General features: G+C 45.7%; 1 protein-coding gene across 1 annotated transcript in view; it reads right to left on the minus strand.

The window, feature by feature from the left end:
- Nucleotides 1-7142: 7142 nt before the first annotated feature.
- Nucleotides 7143-20868, minus strand: part of CFAP77 (cilia and flagella associated protein 77) — a 156236-nt gene continuing 142510 nt past the window's right edge. Inside the window, exon 6 of the mRNA XM_038745612.1 lies at nt 7143-8173. Coding sequence (XP_038601540.1) covers nt 8051-8173 — 123 coding nt within the window. The 3' untranslated portion in view covers nt 7143-8050. The remainder of the gene's footprint in view (nt 8174-20868) is intronic.

Consider the following 20868-nt stretch of genomic DNA (forward strand, 5'->3'; position numbering starts at 1 on the left):
AGTGGCCAGGAGGAACCGTCAGGAGGTGACATCCTCAGGTAATAATAATAATATCCATGCTACTTTTTAAGCACTTACTATGTGCCAAGCAGTGTCCTAAATTCTGGGGGTGAGCCAAGCTAATCAGGTTGGACACAGTCCCTGTCCCACGTGGGGATCACACTCTTAATCCCCATTTTACAGATGAGGTAGCCGAGGCCCAGAGAAGTGAAACACCCAAGAGGCATGTGGCAGATCCGGGATTAGAACCCACAACCTTCTGACTCCCACTAAGCCATGACTCCCCCCGCCCCCACCCCGGGAGTGCCAGTGTGTTGCTTTGTGCCCCTCACAATTTGATCCGGTCTCCCTGAGACAGGTTCAAATGGCCGAGGTGTCTCCAGGGTAGTCCTGAGACAGTGGCATGCTGGACATAGAGTCGAGCTTGCTGAGCCCCCCTAGACTCACAGCTCCCCTGTAGGGTGAATGTTACTCCCTGGCCCTCTGAGGTCACAGTGGGAAAGGGGCCAGCAAAGGTGGAAGGAAACCAGAGAAGCCTCCCTGGCAGCTTTGGGGGTGGCACAAATAATTAACGAGGAGGGGAAGGGGAAGGAGAGTGAGTTGGCTGCAGTGAGGAAGTCTCACGGATCGCCCGGTTACCAGAGGGTGTCACTGCAGGACAAGAAGCTGCTTGAAGAAGGAATTGGATAAATAGGAATTGGTTAAGCAGGAATTGGATAATTGGATAAGGAGGAATGATAAGCAGCATGGCCTAGTGGAGAGAGCACGTGCCTGGGAGTCAAAGGACCTCGGTTCTAATCCAAGCACAAACCTGCTGTGTGACCTTGGGCAAATCACTTAACTTCTCTATGCTTCAGTTCCCTGTATATATGTATATATATAAATATGTATATATGTATATATGTAAATATATATATATTTATTTATTTTATTTGTACATATCTATTCTATTTATTTTATTTTGTTAGTATGTTTGGTTCTGTTCTCTGTCTCCACCTTTTAGACTGTGAGCCCACTGTTGGGTAGGGACTGTCTCTATATGTTGCCAATTTGTACTTCCCAAGCGCTTAGTACAGTGCTCTGCACATAGTAAGCGCTCAATAAATACGATTGATGATGATGATGATGATATGTATATGTGTTTGTACATGTTTATTACTCTATTTATTTTACTTGTACATATCTATTCTATTTATTTTATTTTGTTAGTATGTTTGGTTTTGTTCTCTGTCTCCCCCTTTTAGACTGTGAGCCCACTGTTGGGTAGGGACTGTCTCTATGTGTTGCCAGCTTGTGCTTCCCAAGCGCTTAGTACAGTGCTCTGCACACAGTAAGCACTCAATAAATACGATTGATTAATTGATTGATTCCCTCATCTGTAAAAAAGGGATTCAATTCCTGTTCTCCCTCCTACTTAGACTGTGAACCCCATGTGGGACCTGATTATCTTGATTCTAACTCCTGTGCTTAGAACAGAGGACCTGAGTTCTAATCCCAGCTCTGCCACACATCTGCTGTATGACCTCGGGCAAGTCACTTAACTTTTCAGGACCTCAGTTACTTCAAGTGGGGCAGGACAACGAGAAGCAGTGTGGCTCAGTGGAAAGAGCCCGGGCTTTGGAGTCAGAGTTCATGGGTTCAAATCCCGGTTCTGCCAATTGTCAGCTGTGTGACTTTGGGTTTCTCTGTGCCTCAGTTACCTCATCTGTAAAATGGGGATTAAAACTGTGAGCCCCCTGTGGGACATGGGACAACCTGATCACCTTGTAACCTCCCCAGCACTTAGAACAGTGCTTTACACATAGTAAGTGCTTAATAAATGCCATTATTACTATTATTAATTTGTATCTACCCCAATGCTTTCTACAGTACCTGACACATAGTAAGTGTTCAACAAATACCATTAAAAAAACCCAAGTAAACAAAAAGTAGTGCTTGGCAAATAGTAAGTGCTTAACAAGTACCACAGTTATTATTAAGGTAGTGGGATGGGGAGAGGGCGAGGTGTGCAATAGCTGAGAAAAGGGATTCAGACTTTGAAAGCGAGAATTCAAATTTTTCTAGCAATAAGCTGATAGAAGCTGCTGCATTTCCCTACCAGCATGAGCTCTTATAGGTTGGGCTGTGAAAAGTCTTGATAAATAAAACAGTCCATTGTCCCAGTTGAGTCAGCACTTTCTTTTTCTTCTCCAAGTAGCAAAAGGTTTTGGGGAGTCAATTTTTCTGTTTCATTCCCTCCTGGACCATCACTTCCCCAACCCCTCTCCTCCCATCCTTGGGTTCACACAAGTCTTACCATCTTCAGTCCCCTATCCTAGAGAAGCAGCATAGCCTAGTGGATAGAGCCCAGGCCTAAGAGTCAGATGCCTGTCTACTTGTTTGGTTTTGTTGTCTGTCTCCCCATTCTAGATTGTGAGCCCACTGTTGGGTAGGGGTTAGCTCTAGCTGTTGCTGAATTGTACTTTTAAAGTGCTTAGTACAGTGCTCTGCACACAGTAAGCACTCAATAAATATGATTGATTGAATGAATGAATGAAAGGCAATGGGTTCTGATCCCAGCTCTGGCACTTGTCTGCTGTGTGACCTTGGGCAAGTCATTTAACTTCCTCTAAGCCTCAGTTCCCTCATCTGCAAAATGGGGATTAAGACTGTGAGCCCCATGTGGGACAGGGACCACATCCAACCTTTCATTCAATCATATTTATTATTATTATTATTAATAATAATGGCATTTATTAAGTGCTTACTACATGCAAAGCACTATTCTAAGCGCTGGGGAGGTTACAAGGTGGTCAGGTTGCCCCACGGGGGGCTCACATTACAGATTGTCAGCTGTGTGAATTTGGGCAAGTCACTTAATTTCTCTGAGCCTCAGTTACCTCATCTGTAAAATAAGGATTAAGACTGTGAGCCCCACGTGGGACAACCTGATCACCTGTATTCTCCCCAGCGCTTAGAACAGTGCTTCTCACATAGGAAGCACTCAACAAATGCCATTATTATTATTATCACTCTCCCCAGCTCTCAGTACAGTGCTCACATGCAGTAAGCACTCCATAAATGTGCTTGACTGACTGATCCCACAGAGATGAGATCTGTGGGTTTTGCTCATTGTCAGTTAGACTCCAGAAGGAAAGAGCCGGAAGCAGACCCTAACCCCCGGGATCTCTGCCCTGGAAAGGTCTCTTCCCACTGTGGAGCTGGATCAATCAATCCAGTTTGGGAAGCAGCATGGCCTAATGGAAAGAGCGTGGGCCTTGGAGTCAAAGGACATGGGTTCTAATCCCAGCTACACCACTTGTCTGCTGTGTGACCTTGGGTAAGTGACTTCACTTCTCTGTACCTCAGTTCCCTCATCTGCAAAATGGAGATTCAATACGCGTTCTTGGTGAGAATGTTCAGAGTGGACGTGAGGGTGGGAGGAAACTGGGAGGTGATGGGGAAGATCTGGGAAGGCCCACAACAAATAATAATAATAATGATGGTATTTGTTAAGCACTTACTATGTGCAAAGCACTGTTCTAAGCGCTGATTTCAGTTTTGCCTATCAAGTAGTTGGCAAGGCCGTCAGGGTCAAGGGAGGGAGGAAGTGGGGCTACTGGGTATTTCAGGATTAATTACATTAATTAAGGGTCTGGAATAATTAGTGGGCACAGTAGGCATAGAAATTGATGATAGAGAGAAGTAACAGTAGAAGAAAGTGCAGAGTTAGAGCAGGTGAGGATGGTTTTGAAGTGGTCAAAGCCAGCCTCGTGCCTGGATACTTTCCAACAGTGCTCCGTCGGTTGATCACAACACCAAAGGAAGTGTCTTGGGGAGGTGGCCCAGGGCTGGGAGTTAATAATAATAATAATAATTATAATAATAATAATGACATTTATTAAGCACTTACTATGTGCAAAGCAATCAATCAATAAATCATATTTATTGAGCGTGTACTGTGTGCAGAGTACTGTACTAAGCACTTGGGAAGTACAAGTTGGCAACATATAGAGACTGTGGGCTCACAGTCTAGAAAGCACTGTTCTAAGTGCTAGAGAGGTTACAAGAGATCAAATTGTCCCACGGGGCGCTCACAGTCTTAATCCCCATTTTACAGATGAGGGAACTGAGGCACAGAGAAGTTGACTTGCCCATAGTTACACAACTGACAATTGGCAGAGCTAGGATTTGAACCCATGACCCCTGACTCCAAAGCCCATGCTCTTTCCACTGAGCCATGCTGCTTCAAATTTGGAGTTGGTGGTGTGAGATTAACCCACAAGGAAAGGGAAGTGAAAGAGATGAGTTCAGCAGAGCATGCATTCTTAAGGTCATAGATTTGTGTATTGAGAGAGGAGGTTAGTCTGGAAATCCAAGTCGGGCATAATGACCTGGGACATGTCAGGAGAGTCTAGAGAGAATAATTTTTGTGCAGGGAGAGAAGAGTTTTGCAGGAAGGGCGTATTTGGAAGAAAAGGCAGGTTAGGAGGTTTGGATCAGAGTGGTAATCCAGAAACTGGTGAGTTCAAGGTGGTATAATGCCTAATGATAATTAGATCCAGTGTGTATCCAAGTTGGTGAGTGGGTGAGGTGGGGTGGAACAGGAGGCTTGCCAAGTGAAAAAGCAGGCAGGAAGGGGTTTGCCAGGAATGTCAACATGAATATTGAAGTCCTCAAGGAGAATAATAATAATAATAATGGTATTTGGTATGTGCCAAGCACTGTACTAAGCTCTGGGATAGTAATAATAATAATGATGGCATTTACTAAGCATTTACTATGTGCAAAGCACTGTTCTAAGCACTGGGGAGGTTACAAGGTGATCAGGTTGTCCCACAGGGGGCTCACAGTCTTCATCCCCATTTTACAGATGAGGTAACTGAGGCCCAGAGAAGTTAAGTGACTTGCCCAAAATCACACAGCTGACAATTGGCAGAGCTGGGATTTGAACCCCTCACCTCTGACTCCAAAGCCCATGCTCTTTCCACTGAGCCACGCTGCTTCTTTAGCCATGCTGCTTAGATACAAGGTAATCAGGTTGTCCCACGTGGGGCTCACAGTCTAATCCCCATTTTAATCAATCAATCAATCAATCGTATTTATTGAACACTTACTGTGTGCAGAGCACTGCACTAAGCGCTTGGGAAGTACAAGTTGGCAACATATGGAGACAGTCCCTACCCAACAGTGGGCTCACAGTCTAGAAGAAAGTCACAGTCTAGTGACTTTTATAGATGAAGTCACTGAGGCACATAGACGTTAAGGGACTTGCCCAAAGTCACACAGCTGATAAGTGGCAAAGCCGGGGTTAGAACCCACAAACTCTGACTTCCAAGGCTGTGTTCTTTCCATTAAGCCACGGTGCAGAGAAAAGAAAGTTGAGGAAGATAGCAATATTGCTCAGGAAAGGCAAGGAGGGTACAAGATGTGATAGATGATGACAGTTATAACTGTAGTGGGTTGTAGAGGTGGACAACATGAGTTTTAAGGGAAGAAATGAGGAGGGGAGGAGTGAGTGGGATGGTGCAGGAATAGCACTGGGAGGCAAGAAGTGAACTGATTCTTCCCCCTTTCTCTGCGAATTGGTGGGGAGTGGGAGAAGGCAAGAGCCCCAGGAGAGAGTGACAGGGAAGACAGTGTCTCCTGGGATGAGTAACACTGAAGAGGAGAAGGGTGAGGAAGAGGTCAACGATGAAAGGGAGTTTCCCCAATATGGAAAGGACATTCCCTACCCCTCCTTGCTAAGTCTTAATGGGAAATGGGTTGGGGGGCTGGGGAGGGAACAGAGTGTGGTGTGGATGTGGTGAGCCCACAACAAGCTGCCTTATTAGTGACAATTTGTGATCCCGCAAACAACAAGGAAGAGATTAGTGAAGGCAGTGATGTGCTTTACTTGAGGCAGGTGATTGCTGGCCCGTGGGGGCGGAGCCTGGAGGGAGATATGGCCTTCTCTCCCTGCTCTACCAGTAACGGGCCTGAACTGTCTGCCACGTAGAGCCACAGCTGCAACGCCTAAGGCAGATAAAAGGTGATTGCTTTGAATTGCGAGGAGGCACGCAGGGAACACGTGGAGAGAGGCAAACATTGAGAGAGAAGCAAGCAGAGGGAGAAGCAGCAGAAACATGCAGAGAAGCAAGCACTCAGGAAGGGAGCACAGAGAGAGAAGAAGGTAGGAGGGCAGCATTCAAGCAGGAGCAGCACTTGAAAGCAGCAGAAGGTTTGGAAGCAGAAAGAAGAAGAATCGGCAGAACGGGTTCCTTCGAACAGCAGACTGGTATTGGACACTTAGTATGGTACGCCCTAACATTCTCGGGAAAACTTAATGGTCTGGAATAGTTAACCCCCATCCCATAGGGAACCAAAACTTCCACGAGGTTGGATCCATCTCTCAGATCAAGGAGGAAAAGCCCCAGTTGGTACACATTAGGTGGGAGCATTATAGCCAGCAGGATTCGGGTTTCCCTGGAGCTTCCCTGAGAAGTACCATGGCATAGTGGATAGAGCACAGGCCTGGGAGTTAGGTGGTCATGAGTTCTAATTCTGGCTCCTTCACATGTGTGCTGTGTGTCCTTGGGCAAGTCTCTTCACTTCTCTGTGCCTCAGCGATCTCATCTGTAAAGTGGGGATTGAGTTCATGAGCTCCACATGGGACAGAGACTGTGTCCAACCCTATTTGCTTGTATCCACCCCAGCACACAGAACGGTCCTGGGTCCATAATAAGTGCTTAACAAATGCCATTATTATTGTTAGCTGGAATTTTCATTCTTCCTGTGATCCTGACAGTTCTGAGCACTCACAGTGAGTGAGAGGTCAGACTGATTGAGACCATGCAGGGGCTGTGGTGGATGGGAGTCACGGAAGTAGTCAAGGAGACAGGAAGGCATGGAACTGGGCCAGTTGGGAGTCGAGTCGGGGTTTATTCTAGGACTCAATACAGAAATTTCACATCTTCCCCATTCAAATTCTCCAGACCACAACTCTCCTCATCTTCAAGGCCCTTTTGAAATCTTACTTCTCTCAGAAGGCTTTGCCTAATTTATTATTTATTCTCCCAGAGCATAATCCTCCCAACTCCCACCTCAGCATTTATGTACTGATAGCCGAGCACACCAAACTATACACGTGCAAACAGGAGAAAGGATTTGCGAATGAAGCTGTTTTATTAAAACCTAGGGGTGAACTCTATCTCCTAAACAGCCTGGCCGATGCACCAGAGGAACAGAACCCTCAGGGTTGATGCCTTCATTCAGTGGCAGGAGGGTGATGAAAATGGAGAGAATAAACACCCAGTGGACGGCCTTCCAGACTCTCCCACTCATCAGAAATTTCTCTTTTCATGAGTGGATATGAATATCGACAATGTGGGTGACCGTACAGTGGTTTAGGAATGTCAATGTGGATATTGAACTCTTCAAGGACTTTAGGTGATTGGTTTAGGTAATAGCAATGGCTTGGGAGAGAGGGCCAGCTCTATGTCATTCTCAGAGTGCGGCATTCGGGGAATCAGATGGGTCACTGCCTTTGGCTGGCTCACAGGAATAGATAATACGCACAAAATGGATCAGACTTAGCAGTTAGCATGGGGAATATAGGCGGAAAGCAGGGAATTTCCAAACACGGCATTGATGAGCTGGTCTCTGCAAGGAAACACATCTGTGCTTTTTGTCAGCCTGGCAGGGATGTAGGGTCTGATGGGAAGGAAATTCTTTCTTCTGTCCCTGCCCTTTCACCCGTCTTCATGAGAATCACATCAGAAGTGAGTTTGAGGAAAACAGGGGTAAGGGAGACTAAAGGCCCAAGGGAAGATCACTCTAAACTGAATAATGGGAGGGAAGTGATGGTCATTTGGATGGGGGCATTGCAAGGACTGATGCTCGCTAAACTAAAAACAACAGACATTTGCAGCAAAGAAAACAGTCCTTTCTAAGGACCTTATCCAGAGAGAACCTCCACGAGGAGACCCAGACATTGTGTCTGTGTAAGGACAGGATAGTGAGGCCTGGAGTGGTCTAACCTAAAGGAGGAAGTTTCTATTGTGCTATAAGGATTTCTTGGAAAGTTGACTGCCTAGATGGTGGTGAAGTTGCCTAGGCATAGAGTGCCCTGGAGCCCTGGCATCTGGTCCCGATGGGCTTTGATCGCCCGCTGGCGAGACTTCTCATCTGGGAATGTATCAAGATGGCGGCCCACCTAGAAGAAGGAGGAAAAAATGGGTTAGAATGTAAGAGGAAGATCAACACTTAATGTGACCCAGTGTTCTGATTCCCTCTGGGGAAACAAGACACTCGGAGGATGATTTATGATTAGGGGAATAAAGCTGTTAGTTTGTTAGGCAGTGGTCTGTACTGAGCACCTGTTGTGGAAAGATCACTTTACTAGGCCCCTAAAAGAGTTATAGACTCGTTATGGGCAGGGAGTGTGCCTGTTTATTGTTATATTGTACTCTCCCAAGTGCTTAGTACAGTCCTCTGCACACAGTAAGTGCTCAATAAATACGATTGACAAGTCCTCGACCTCTAGTTGCAATTAAATGGGGGAGACTGGACACACATATTTAAAAAGACATAACTCCCAGATGGATGGAATGTAAAGGGTACTAGGAGCAAAGATATTAACATGATTGTATATTTTACATATATTATTATCAGTAGACTATACAAGGTTCAGAGGACTTGGAGTGATTTGGAATGCCCAGAGCCTGATGTAATCAGAAAGAAGTGTGGCCTAGTGGAAAGAGCATAGACCTGGTAATCAGAACCCCTGGGTTCTAATTGCTGCTCTCCCACTTACCTCCTGAACCTCCTTGGGCAAGTCACTTAACTTCTCTGTGCCTCAGTTCCCTTATCAGCATGGGGATTCAATACCTGTTCTCCCTTCTACTTAGACTGTGAAACCCAAGAAGGACTCCATTATCTTTTATCTACTCCAGTGCTTAGTACAGTGCTTGCAACAACAGAGTAGGTGCTTAACAAATACCACAATCATTATTATTATTATTAATCTGGGAAGGCTTCATGGGAGAGGTGGGTTTCCAGTAGAAGTCTGAAGGAGAGAGGGGTTGTGGTTTGGCTAAGTGGAGGGAAGAATGCATTCCAAGCAGGGAATAGCATGAGCACCAGTTTGAAGGTGGGAAACTTGGCCACGGGATGGAAATCCCACCTCTTCGTGAAGTGATTCCCTACTCGCCCCAGTAAGGTTCGATCTTGTCTTCCAATCCACCCATCACTACTGCCTCAGACTGGACAACTCACATTGTGGAAATCACTTGTCCTAAGGGCTCAGTCCTCTTGGGATAGTTTTCTTTCTCTTACTGGTTAACTGGCATTTGATGAGTTCTCTTTCATTGCAAGCAGGGAACGTGTCTGTTATATGGTTATATTGTATTCTCTCGAGCACTTAGTACAGTGCTCTGCAGAGAGAAAGCTCCCTGACTGACTATAAGCTTTAGTGCGTCCCTGATGTACAGTAGGGATTGCCAGCTCCTAGAAAGCAGGGATCAGTTCAATCAATAATTAATCGATTGTTTTTGAGTGCTTAATGTGTGCAGAGCACTGTACTAAGCACTTGGGAGAGTACACTACAGCAGTGTTGTTAGGGAACGTGTTAGTCTAGAGGGGGAGACAGACACTTAAATTATGGATCTATATGTAAGTGCTGTGAGGCTGAGGATGGGGTGAATATCAAGTCCTAAAAGGGCACAGATCTAAATCCATAGACAACGCAGAGGGAGCAGGGGAAATTAGGGCTTAGTGAGGGAAGGCCTCTTGGAGGAGGTGTGATTTTTTTAAATAAGGCTTTGAAAGTGGGGAGAGTGGTGGTTTGTCATGTAGGAAGGGGGAGGGAGCTCCAGGTCAGAGGGAGGACTTGGTTCAGGGTCAGCAGAGAGATAGAGGAGATTGAAATACAGTGAGTAGGTTGGCATTAGAGGGGAGGGAGTTCCAGGTCAGAGGGAGGACTTGGTTCAGGGTCGGCAGAGAGATAGAGGAGATCGAAGTACAGTGAGTAGGTTGGCATTGGAGGATGTGTGGATTGGATTGTAGTAAGAAATCAAGAAGGTGATATAGGAGGGGGTGAGCTGACTGGGTACATTCAAGCCAATGGTAGGGAGTTTCTGTCTAAGGTAAAGGTGGATAGAAAACCATTGGAGGTCGGGGAGAAGCTTTTTAGAAAAATGACCATGGCAGCAGGTGAGCCCACTGTTGGGTAGGGACCGTCTCTATATATTGCCAACCTGTACTTCCCAAGCGCTTAGTATAGTGCTCTGCACAAAGTAAGCACTCAAAAAATGCGATTGAATGAATGAAAAAGTGAAGACTGGAGTGGGGAGAGACAGGAGGCAGACAAGTCAGCAAGGATGTTGATGTAGTCATCAAAGCGGGTTGTGATAAGTGCTTGGAGCAATGTGGTAGCAGTTTGGATGGAGAGGAAGGTGCAGATTTTAGCATTCATTCAATCATATTTATTGAGCACTGTGTGCAGAGCTCTGTACTATGCGGTTGGGAAGTACAAGTCGGCAACATATAGAGACAGTCCCTACCGAACAACAGGCTCACAGTCTAGAAGGGGGAGATAGACAACAAAACATGTAGACAGGTGTCAAAATCGTCAGAACAAATAGAATTATAGCTATATGCACATCATTAACAAAATTAATAGAATAGTAAATATGTACAAGTAAAATAAATAGATTTTGTGCAGGTAGAATCAATGGAATTTGGTGACAGATTGTGAGCAGGGAACATGTCTAACAACTCTGCTGTATGGTACTCACTCCCAAGCACCTAGTACAGTGCTCTGCGCAAAGTAATTGCTCAATAAATACCACTGATTGATTGATTGAACGACAGAGATGAGATGAGGCTAAGGACAAGGTTATGGGTTTGTGAGACAAGGGAGGATATTAGTGTTTTCTATCATAATGGAGAGGACAGGATTTGGGTGGGAAGATGAGGAGTTCTCTTTTGGACATAGTAAGTTTGAGGTGTCTGCTGGAAATCCAGGTCAGGAAGGTAGAGAAGATCAAAGTGGATGAGATGGATGACCACATGTGCAGTGTGGCCTAGTGAAAAAAGCACAGGCTTGGGAGTCAGAGGACCCGGGTTCTAATCCCTGCTCCTCCACTTGTCTGCTGTGTGACCCTGGACAAGTCACTAAACTTCTCCGTACCTTAGTTCCCTCATCTTGACAATGGCGATTAAGTCTGTGAGTACCCTGTATAGGACAGTGTCCCACCTGATTATCTTGTATCTACCCCAACGCTTAGTACAGTGTTTAAAGATACCATTTTTAAAAAGTGCTCGATAAATACCAGCTCAATTGACTGGCTAAATTACAGATGTAGGCCAGCTCTCTGAGAGATGGGTTCCCCCAGGATCCACACTGTTCAAATGGATGCAAAGCACTTTGGGAAGTTATGTGACTCTTCCCCACCCCAAGGGGACAACTAAATTAGTTGGGGTTGGTTGATTTTTCCCTCCACGCTTCCCTGCTTCACTAAATTTGCAGCTCAGATTGTCAGCCTTGAATAAGATGTTGCAACTGAAAGAGTGAGCGCGGTTTCCTGGGGGCCTGACACACCACTAGGGAGGGAGTAGCTTTGGTCTGGAGAGAATTCAGCTCCAAATACACTCCATCTGAAGTCACCTTCAGTTCATCTGCATTATTGCTGGCCCCGTTCAAGTACTCTGCCATACATACAGGCTTGTTCGTATTTATTGAGTGCCAACTGTGTGCAGAGCCCTATTCTAAGGGTTTCTCCTTAGAACAAACCACACCGCAACAGGTAGATTCAAGGGTGAAATAAAGCATTTCCCTCCCAAACCTCCGGGGCTTCTTTGTGCTTCAAACAGAGCTCTTTGTGCTCTTTTGACTCTGTGTTTGAAAAACACATCCAAGGGTTCGTCATTCCCAAACGTAAGAGGGAAAAGAAAAAGTCTACACCCTGCATGGCAGGGAAATGCTCTACTGTCTTAGGCATCCTAGGGAACAAATTTATTTTCCCTTTGGCTAATGCTAGCCCTTGAATTTTACATCCCACACCATTTCCCATGGGTTCCGTCATTAATTATGGAGAAGTCATGCAGGGCTCAGGCAGTGAACAGGTATAGGCGCCCCATTAGTGGCCAGCTTCAGATCGGGCTGTCCAATAAGGAACAACTCCTAATTGGAGGAGTGTGGGACAGGGACTGCGTCCAACCTGATTTGCTTGTATCCACCCCAGCACTTAGTACAGTGTCTGACACACAGTAAGCGCTTAACAAATACCACAATTATTATTATCATCCCTCCTTGATCCCCGCTCCCCTCCTTGATCACTGCTTCCCGGGTCCCCACTGTTGTCAGCAAACTGGCAGCAAAAAGCAAGTCTTAGGGTGCTGGGAATTGTTTTATTACTGCTGGATGTTCGGTTCCTTCACTCCCAGAAGGGAGGCAGGATGACTGACCACCGAATAGCCCATTTGACTCAAGTTCATTTTCCCTCCAGGAAAATGTACACATTCAGGGCCTCATAATCATAGGCAATTGACATTCTCCTCCAAAAGGCCTTCCCTAAGCCCTTTTTTCCTTTTCTTCCACTCCCATCTGCATTGCCCTGACTTGCTCCCTTTATTCATTCCTCTCAAGGTTAAGGTTAAAGTTAAGCACTTACTATGTGCCAGGCACTGTACTAAGTGCTGGGATAGATATAAGTTAATCTGGTTGGACACAGTTCATGTCCCACATGGGGGTCACAGTCTTAATTTACAGATGAGGAAACTGAGGCACAGCTAAGTGAATTTTATGTACACATTCAGGGCCTCACCAATGGTAGTCAGTCATTTGTATTTACTGAGCACTTACTTTGTGCCAAGCACTGTAGTAAGCACTTGGGAGTGTGCACTACAACAATATAACAGACACATTCCCTGCCCACCATGAGCTTACAGTCCAGAGGGGGAGACAGACATTAATATGAATAAATAAATTATAGATATGTAGACAAGTGCTGTGGGGCTGCTGGGGGATGAATAAAGGGAACAAGTCAGGGCAACGCTGCCACTGCTGTCCCAAAGGGTGGCAGCAGGAAATCAAAACTCCAGTCTGAAACAGACAAGCCGAAGCTCGGATACTTGGGTTGCTTCCTTTAGCTTCTGGAAGAGCTGGTTGGATGCTCAAAGCCTCATTCCCACAGACCAAGGAACTGGAGTGGCAGCAGAGTAACCAGGAAGGGATTGGTTGGGAAGAACGTTCTTCCCCTTTAGAAGGCAGGCTTAATGAACCAGAGGATGCTAAATAAACCTCAGGCTTAAGACATCCAGGGGAGGTTGGCCCAGAAGATCTCAGAACCCAAAGATAAAGCATCAACTCGACGTCGTTGCGGTGTGAGGGATTCTTTTCAGAGAAGTATCTAAATAAAGTCATCTAGAGCTCAGATCTGCCTGAAGCTAGGAAACTGTAATGGCTCAGGTATGAGGCAGGCTCACAGAAGGGGCCCAGAAGCTGGAGTGAGGTCGACACAGGTAAATAAGACCAATTTCCGGCTCTCTGGGAGTTGTCAACAACTGGATCGCTAATGCCCATTGAAGGGCAGGGGTGTCTGTACAGAGCACAGCCCTTTGAAATTCAGGGCCTCACCAGTGGTAGTCAGTCATTTGTATTTACTGAGCACTTACTATGTGCCAAGCACTGTAGTAAGCACTTGGGAGTGTGCACTATAATAATATAACAGACACATTCCCTGCCCACAGTGGGCTTACAGTCCAGAGGGGGAGACAGACATTAATATGCATAAATTAATTATAGATATGTACACAAGTGCTGTGGGGCTGCTGGGGGATGAATAAAGGGAGCAAGTCAGGGCAACGCAGATGGGAGTGGAAGAAAAGGAAAAAAGGGCTTAGGGAAGACCTCTTGGAGGAGAATGTCTTCAATAGGGCTTTGAAGGCGGGGAGAGTAATTGTCTGTCGGATATGAAGAGGGAAGGCATTCCAAGTCAGAGGCAGGACATGGGTAAGAGATCGGTGGTAGGATAGGTGAGATTGAGGTACAATTAGTATTAGAGGAGCAATTGTATTTGACATGGTACTTTGGAAAATGGCTGTATATCCTTTGACTGCATTCACTTGATTTTGGGGTTCTGTTTCCCAATTTTTTTTATGGTCTTTGTTAAGCACTTACTATGTGCCAGGCACTGTACTAACTACTGGGGTAGATATAAGTTAATCTGGTTGGACACAGTTCATGTCCCACATGGGGTTCACAGTCTTAATTTACAGATGAGGAAACTGAGGCACAGATAAGTGAATTGACTTGCCCAAGGTCACACAGGAGACAAATGGCAGAGCTGGGACTAGAACCCAGGTCCTACTTACTCCCAGGCCCGTGCTCTATTTACTAGGCCACACTGCTTCTCATTTCCCTTAAAACAACTGGCGTTTGTGAGCTCTCTGCATTCTCAAGGTAGAAGTCTCTTAAAGGCTCTGAATATTTGCCAAAGACTCTGGTCTGCTAGATCACCCCGTGGCCACTACCTGCTGTCTGTATTGCATGTCATCTTGTTTCACAATAAGGGAGTGTGGTCTAGTAGAGAGAGCACGGATCCAGAGGATGGGAGACCAAAGTTCTACTCCCAGCTCTGTCAAACGCCCCACTATCTGACAACCTTTCTGGGTTTCAGTTTAATTCATTCAGTTAGTCTATCATTTGTGTTTTATTGAGCGCTTATTGTGTGCAAAGCACTGTACTAAGCGCATGGGGGAGTGCAGTATAACAAGAAGAATTATGACCTGGTGGATAGAGCATGGGCTTGGGAGTCAGGAGGACGTAGGTTCTAATCCTGGATCTGCTGCTTGTCTGCTGTGTGACCTTGGACAAGTCACTTGACTTCTCTGTGCCTCAGTTACCTCATCTGTAAAATGAGGATTAAGACTGTGAGCCCCATGAGGGACAGGGACTGTGTACAACCTGATTAACTTGTATCTACTCCAGTGCTTAGAACACTGCTTGGCACATAGTAAGTGCTTAACAAATGCCATCATCATCAATGTGACACATTCCCTGCTCACAATGAGTTTACAGTCTAGAGTTTTCTCCCTTCATTCATTCATTCAATTGTATTTATTGAGCGCTTACTGTGTGCACAGCACTGTACTAAGCACTTGGGAAGTACAAGTCGGCAACATATAGAGATGGTCCCTACCTAACAACTGGCTCACCGTCTAGAAGGGGGAGACAGACAAGACAAAACATGTAGACAGGTATTAAAACTGTCAGAAAAAAATAGAATTATAGCTATATGCAAATCTAGGATTGTTGCAAGGTTACAGTGAGATAGAGAAGCAGTGTGGCCCAGTGAAAGGAGCACAGGTCAAAGGATTAGGTTATAAATACCAATGACCTGCTGGGTGATCTTGAGCGAGTCACTTAACTTCCCTGTGACTCAATTTCCTCCTTTGTAAAATGGGTATTCAATATCCGTTCTCCTCCCCGTTAAACAGTGGGCCCTATTTGGTCAGGGACTAAGTCTAACCTGATTACCTTGTCGGTACCTCAGAACTTAATGTAGTACTTGGCACATTAAGGAAAGGCTTAACAAATACCACAATTATTAAGTGAGGTGAAAGGGCTGTGGAAAAACAAAAAGGTCATACAAATACAAGGTATAATTCACTTAACTCTTTCAGAAGAAAGAGTCAGGGTTATGTAGGTCAGGATCTGAGGAAATAAAGCTTTCTGGTGCATTCTGAGTGCTGGAACCCCAGCAGGGATGGGTAATCTTGTCAGGAAGGAAAAAAATGCCCAGGGTATTCAGAGGAAAGGATGGGAAAAAGAACAAACCCTCAACAGAAGTAGACCTACCAGCTTTTCCAGGATGCTGGTTGGAATTCTGGCCCTCCCCCTACTCCTCTGTCCTAAAATGCCAGTCGCCCCCAACCCCATTCCCATCCCCATAAAATCCAAATGAGTAAGCAGGATAGCAAGATCAGGGATAAGCCTTATCTATTCTCTCTAAGTTCACCTTGGAGACAAGGGACTGGATTAGATGACCCCTTGGCAGGGTCATGCCAAAAGTATGGCCTGCACGGCTGTGGTCATGGAGGAATTTCACTGAAAGGAGAGGGTTAATCAATAAATGAATGGTATTGATGGAGTACGTACTATGTGCAGATGCACTTGGGAAAGTACAGTACAACAAAATTAGCAGAAACGTTCCCAGCCCTTAATGAGCTTACAGTCTGCAGGGGGAGACAGATTAATCGCTCATCTCCATCCCCATGTCTCCCCAAATGTCACTTCAGCAATTCAGCACCACCTAAGCCCTTGGGTCCCTTCACCCCATCCATAGCACCCATGTACATAACTTTATAGTCTTTTGTTTCCTCCTGCTTGTCGTTTATTAAACCTCTGCCTCCCCCACTAAACTGTAAATTCCTTGAGGGCAGGGACCATGTCAGCTAATTCTGTTGTAAGCTCCAAAGTGTTTAGTGAGGTGTTTTGCACACAGTCTTAATAAATAATAATACTAATGGTACTTGTTAAGTGCTATGTGCCAAGCAGTGTTCTAAATGCTGGGGTAGATACAAGCTAATCAGGTTAGATACAGGCCCTGTCCCACATGGGGCTCACACTCTTAATCCCTATTTTCCAGATGAGGTAACTGAGGCCCAGAGAAGCGTAGTGATTTGCCCAACATCACCCAGGAGACACGTGGGATTAGAACCCAGTTCCTTCTGACTCTGAGGCAATTGCTCTATCTTCTAAGCCACACTGTACTACTGATTGATTGACTGATTGATGGAGATAAGGAAAGAGGGAAATTTTGCTACTCCAAACATGACTGCAGTGTGTCAGAGTGGGGCAAGGAAGGAGAGAGAAGCCCTTCCCACCCACCCATACCTACCTTGACCAGAATTATGGTGAGAAAGCAGGGTGTGGGTGTGGTGTGTGTGTGTGTTGGGGGGGGGGGGGGCAGAGAATGGGGGAAGGGCACCCATCTGCCTCCTGAGGGCTTTCCCACCCTAGAATTAGACGATCCCCCTAATGCCCTAACCCTCCCAATTCCTAATCTGGGGACAGTGAGGGAGGAAGGGGAAAACGTGAGAGAAATTAACCAGGTAAAGAAAAAAAAAATTTTCCCGAAGATCTGAAAAAGCCCACTCGACTGTCATCTGCATAGATTACAGTCAAAAAAAGTGACACGATCTCAGTGGGAAACGAGAGAGAGGCGAGAGAGAAATTCCGCTTCCTGGATGGAGGGGCTGTCTCCTATAATGAGGAGTCCTTGAAAAGAATGGATTACTCCCAGGCTAGTAATTACCATTATGTTCAGGGTGTCTGGGGGTCAGAGGCCCGGCACAATACAGATCAGTCCCGGGCACTGATGTGGGTTGTGCGGCTTCCTAATCTCCCACTCGGATGTTAAACAATTAACATTTTAAGTGATTAACCGGGGTAGCATTTTCTCCGGAGATATCTGATCGTTTAAACCGTTATTATTTCTCTGTTGCTGAACACAGTGACGCACGCCCCTGCTCTCCCAATGAACTCCCTACAAATTAGTAGGGTGCTGGGGGATTGGGCGGTTTTCCACCCCCAGGTTAAAACTGCTGGTTTTCTCCTGTAAAATCTACAATCCACTCAGAGCAGCACGTTGTTTGGTATGTTTCCCCACTCCTCAAGAACCACCAGTGGTTGCTCATCCACTCCACATCAAACAGAAACTCCTTCCCGTCACCCTAAAGCACTCAATCACCTTACCCCCTTCGACCTCACCTCACTGCTCTCCTACTACAACGCAGTCCATATACTTTGCTCCTCCAATGCCAACCTATTCACTGTACCTCAATCTCCTCTGTCTTACCACCTACCTCACCCACGTCCTGCCTCTGGCCTGGAACGTCCTCCCTCTTCATGTCAGGCAGACAATCCCACTCTCCATTTTCAAAGCCTTATTGAAGACTCATCTCCTCCAAGAGGCCTTCCCTGACTAAGTTCTCATTTCCTCTTCTCCCACTCCCTTCTGCACCACCCTTGCACTTGGATTCACTCCCTTTATTCACCCTCTCTCAGCCCCACAGCACTTACCTACATATCCACAATTATATTAATGTCTGTCTTCCCCTCTAGACTGTCAACTCACTGTGGGCAGAGAACTTGTCTACTAACTTTGTTATATTTTACTCTCCCAAGTGCTTAGTACAGTGCTCTGCACATAGTAAGAACTCAATATGGTTGATTGAATTAGAACTCAGGTACTCTGACCCCCAAGCCCGTGCCATCCAGCTACTCCATCTGAGGGCAAAAGCTGCTTTCAACCACTTGCCCAAGGTCACACAGCAGGTAAGTGGTGGAGCTGGGATTAGAACCCAGGTCCCCTGGCTCCCAGGCCCACGTTTTTTCTATTAATAATAATAATGGCATTTATTAAGCACTTACTATGTGCAAAGCACTGTTCTAAGTGCTGGGGAGGCTGCAAGGTGATCAGGTTGTCCATGGGAAGCTCACAGTCTTCATCCTCATTTTCCAGATGAGGGAACTGAGGCACAGAGAAGTTAAGTGACTTGCCCAAAGTCACACAGCTGACAATTGGCAGAGCCGGGATTTGAACCCATGACCTCTGGCTCCAAAGCCTGTGCTCTTTCCACTGAGCCATGCTGCTTCTGCTATTAAGCCATACTGCTTCCCTTGATCAATCATTAGTATTTATTGAGTGCTTACTCTGTGAAAAGCATTGTCCTCGATACTTCAAATAGTACAATAGAGTTAGTTAATATGACAGTACTTAATAGAGTTACAATAGAGTTAGTAGATAGTAGACAGAATCTTGTAGTCTATCAGAAGGGAGGGACAAAATAAATTACAAGGAAGGGGAAACAACAGAGTTTAAAGATATGTACATAGTCTCCCCCTTCAAGACTATGAGCCTATTGTTGGGTAGGGACCATCTCTATATGTTGCCGATTTGTACTTCCCAAGTGCTTAGTACAGTGCTCTGCACACAATAAGCACTCAATAAATATGATTGAATGAATGAATAATACTAATATTTATTAAGTACTTACTGACACACTGAGTTAGGTACAAGATAATCAGGTTGGATAGAGTCCCTGTCCCACACAGGGCTTACAGTCTAAGTAGAAGGGAGAAAGGGAATCAAATCCCAATTTTACAAATGAGGAAACTGAGGTGTGGAGATTACACAATTTGTCCAAGGTCATACAGCAGGGAAGCAATGGATCTGGATCCGGGATTAGAACCCATACTGATTCCCATACTATTCCCGTACTATTTCCACTAGGGCACAGCTGCTTCTCCCATAAATACGAGGGGAGAGGGGTATTCCCAAGTGCTTTCATGGCAAAGAAGTACTCGATTGGCAGTAGTGAAGGAAATATAACGAGGGATTCATCAGGAAAGGCCTCCTCAAAGAGATGTGATTTCAGGAGGGTCTCGAAGATGGGGAGACCACTTGTCTGCTAGATTTGAAGAAGGGAATTTGTCATTATAAAGCCAGACAAATCATTCCTGCACAATGTGTCCAACTGCAGTTGATCAGTCCCCTTTAGTGTGGCATTTAGGGGGAAAGAACTTGAAGAGTCACCGTCACAGTTCATAGGGATCTCTTTAAAGGTTCAAGATGGTGAATTCAATGTATAAAAAATATCTGGAAAATCCAGGTGGAAAGCCATGCACTGTACTGTGTTGGGATAGATAAAGAATAATCATGTCGGACACTGTCCTCGTCCCACATGGGTCTCACAGTCTTAATCTTCATTTTACAGGTGAGATCACTGAGGCACAGAGAAGTTAAGTGACTTGCCCATGGTCACACAGCAGACAAGTGGTGGAGCTGGGATTAGAACCCAGGTCCTTCTGACTTCCAGTCCTGTACTCTGCCAACTAAGGAATACTGTTTCTTAATGTGCTGCTCCCCTGCCTCCCTAATCAGGTTGCTGAGGTTATTGCGCTCATTGCCTCAGTACGAACACAACTGGCAGGGGCGAGAGAGTCTGAGTGGTGCTATGCAAACCACTAGGACTGCAATCAACTCCTTCCCACAGGTTTGTGGTCCCAAACTCATCATGCCTGGACTCAGATTAGCCTGTTGTTTAATAGTAATAATAATGGCATTTATTAAGCACTTATTATGTGCAAAGCACTGTTCTAAGTGCTGGGGAGGTTACAAGGTGATCAGGTTTTCCCACAGGGGGCTCACAGTCTTAATCCCCATTTTACAGATGAGGTAACTGAGGCGCAGAGTAGTTAAGTGACTTGCCCAAAGTCACACAGCTGACAAGTGGCGGAGTTGGGATTTGAACCCATGACCTCTGACTCCAAAGCCCATGCTCTTTCCACTGAGCCACGCTGCTTCTCTATTGGGATACTACGCCCTCTTCATCACCCTTTTGAGAGGTGAGGGGATGTCTTTAATCAATTAATCCATCAATCACTGGGATTTGTTGAGTGTTCACTGAATGCAAAGCACTGTATTGAGGGCTTGGGAGTATGCCACAGAAACAAGATGCATGTTCCCTTCCCTCCAAAAATCTACAATCTACAGACAAGGATTGGGAATTAGGAACAGGGCAGCTGTCCACAGGTGCGGGAACTGGAACAGCAAAGGAGAGGGACATATCAGATTGTGATAAGTAATAAATGGCAAGTTCTAGAAAAAGCTCATTTTCCCTAGGAGGAAGGGACTTGAGTGTGCCGAAGATTCTTTCTGAGTATGAGGCCATCCTCGAGACTGAGGCCCTCGGACCCCAGATTCCATTCCTCAACAAATCAATCCATTGATCATATTAAGAGCTTACTGTCTACAGAGCACTGGATAAAGCACTTGGGAGAGCACTAGATACCAGAGATGGTAGGCACATTACCTGCCCACAGTGAGCTTACACTCTAGA

This window comes from Tachyglossus aculeatus, chromosome 4 (genome assembly GCF_015852505.1).
Source record: "Tachyglossus aculeatus isolate mTacAcu1 chromosome 4, mTacAcu1.pri, whole genome shotgun sequence".
Lineage (NCBI taxonomy): Eukaryota > Metazoa > Chordata > Mammalia > Monotremata > Tachyglossidae > Tachyglossus > Tachyglossus aculeatus.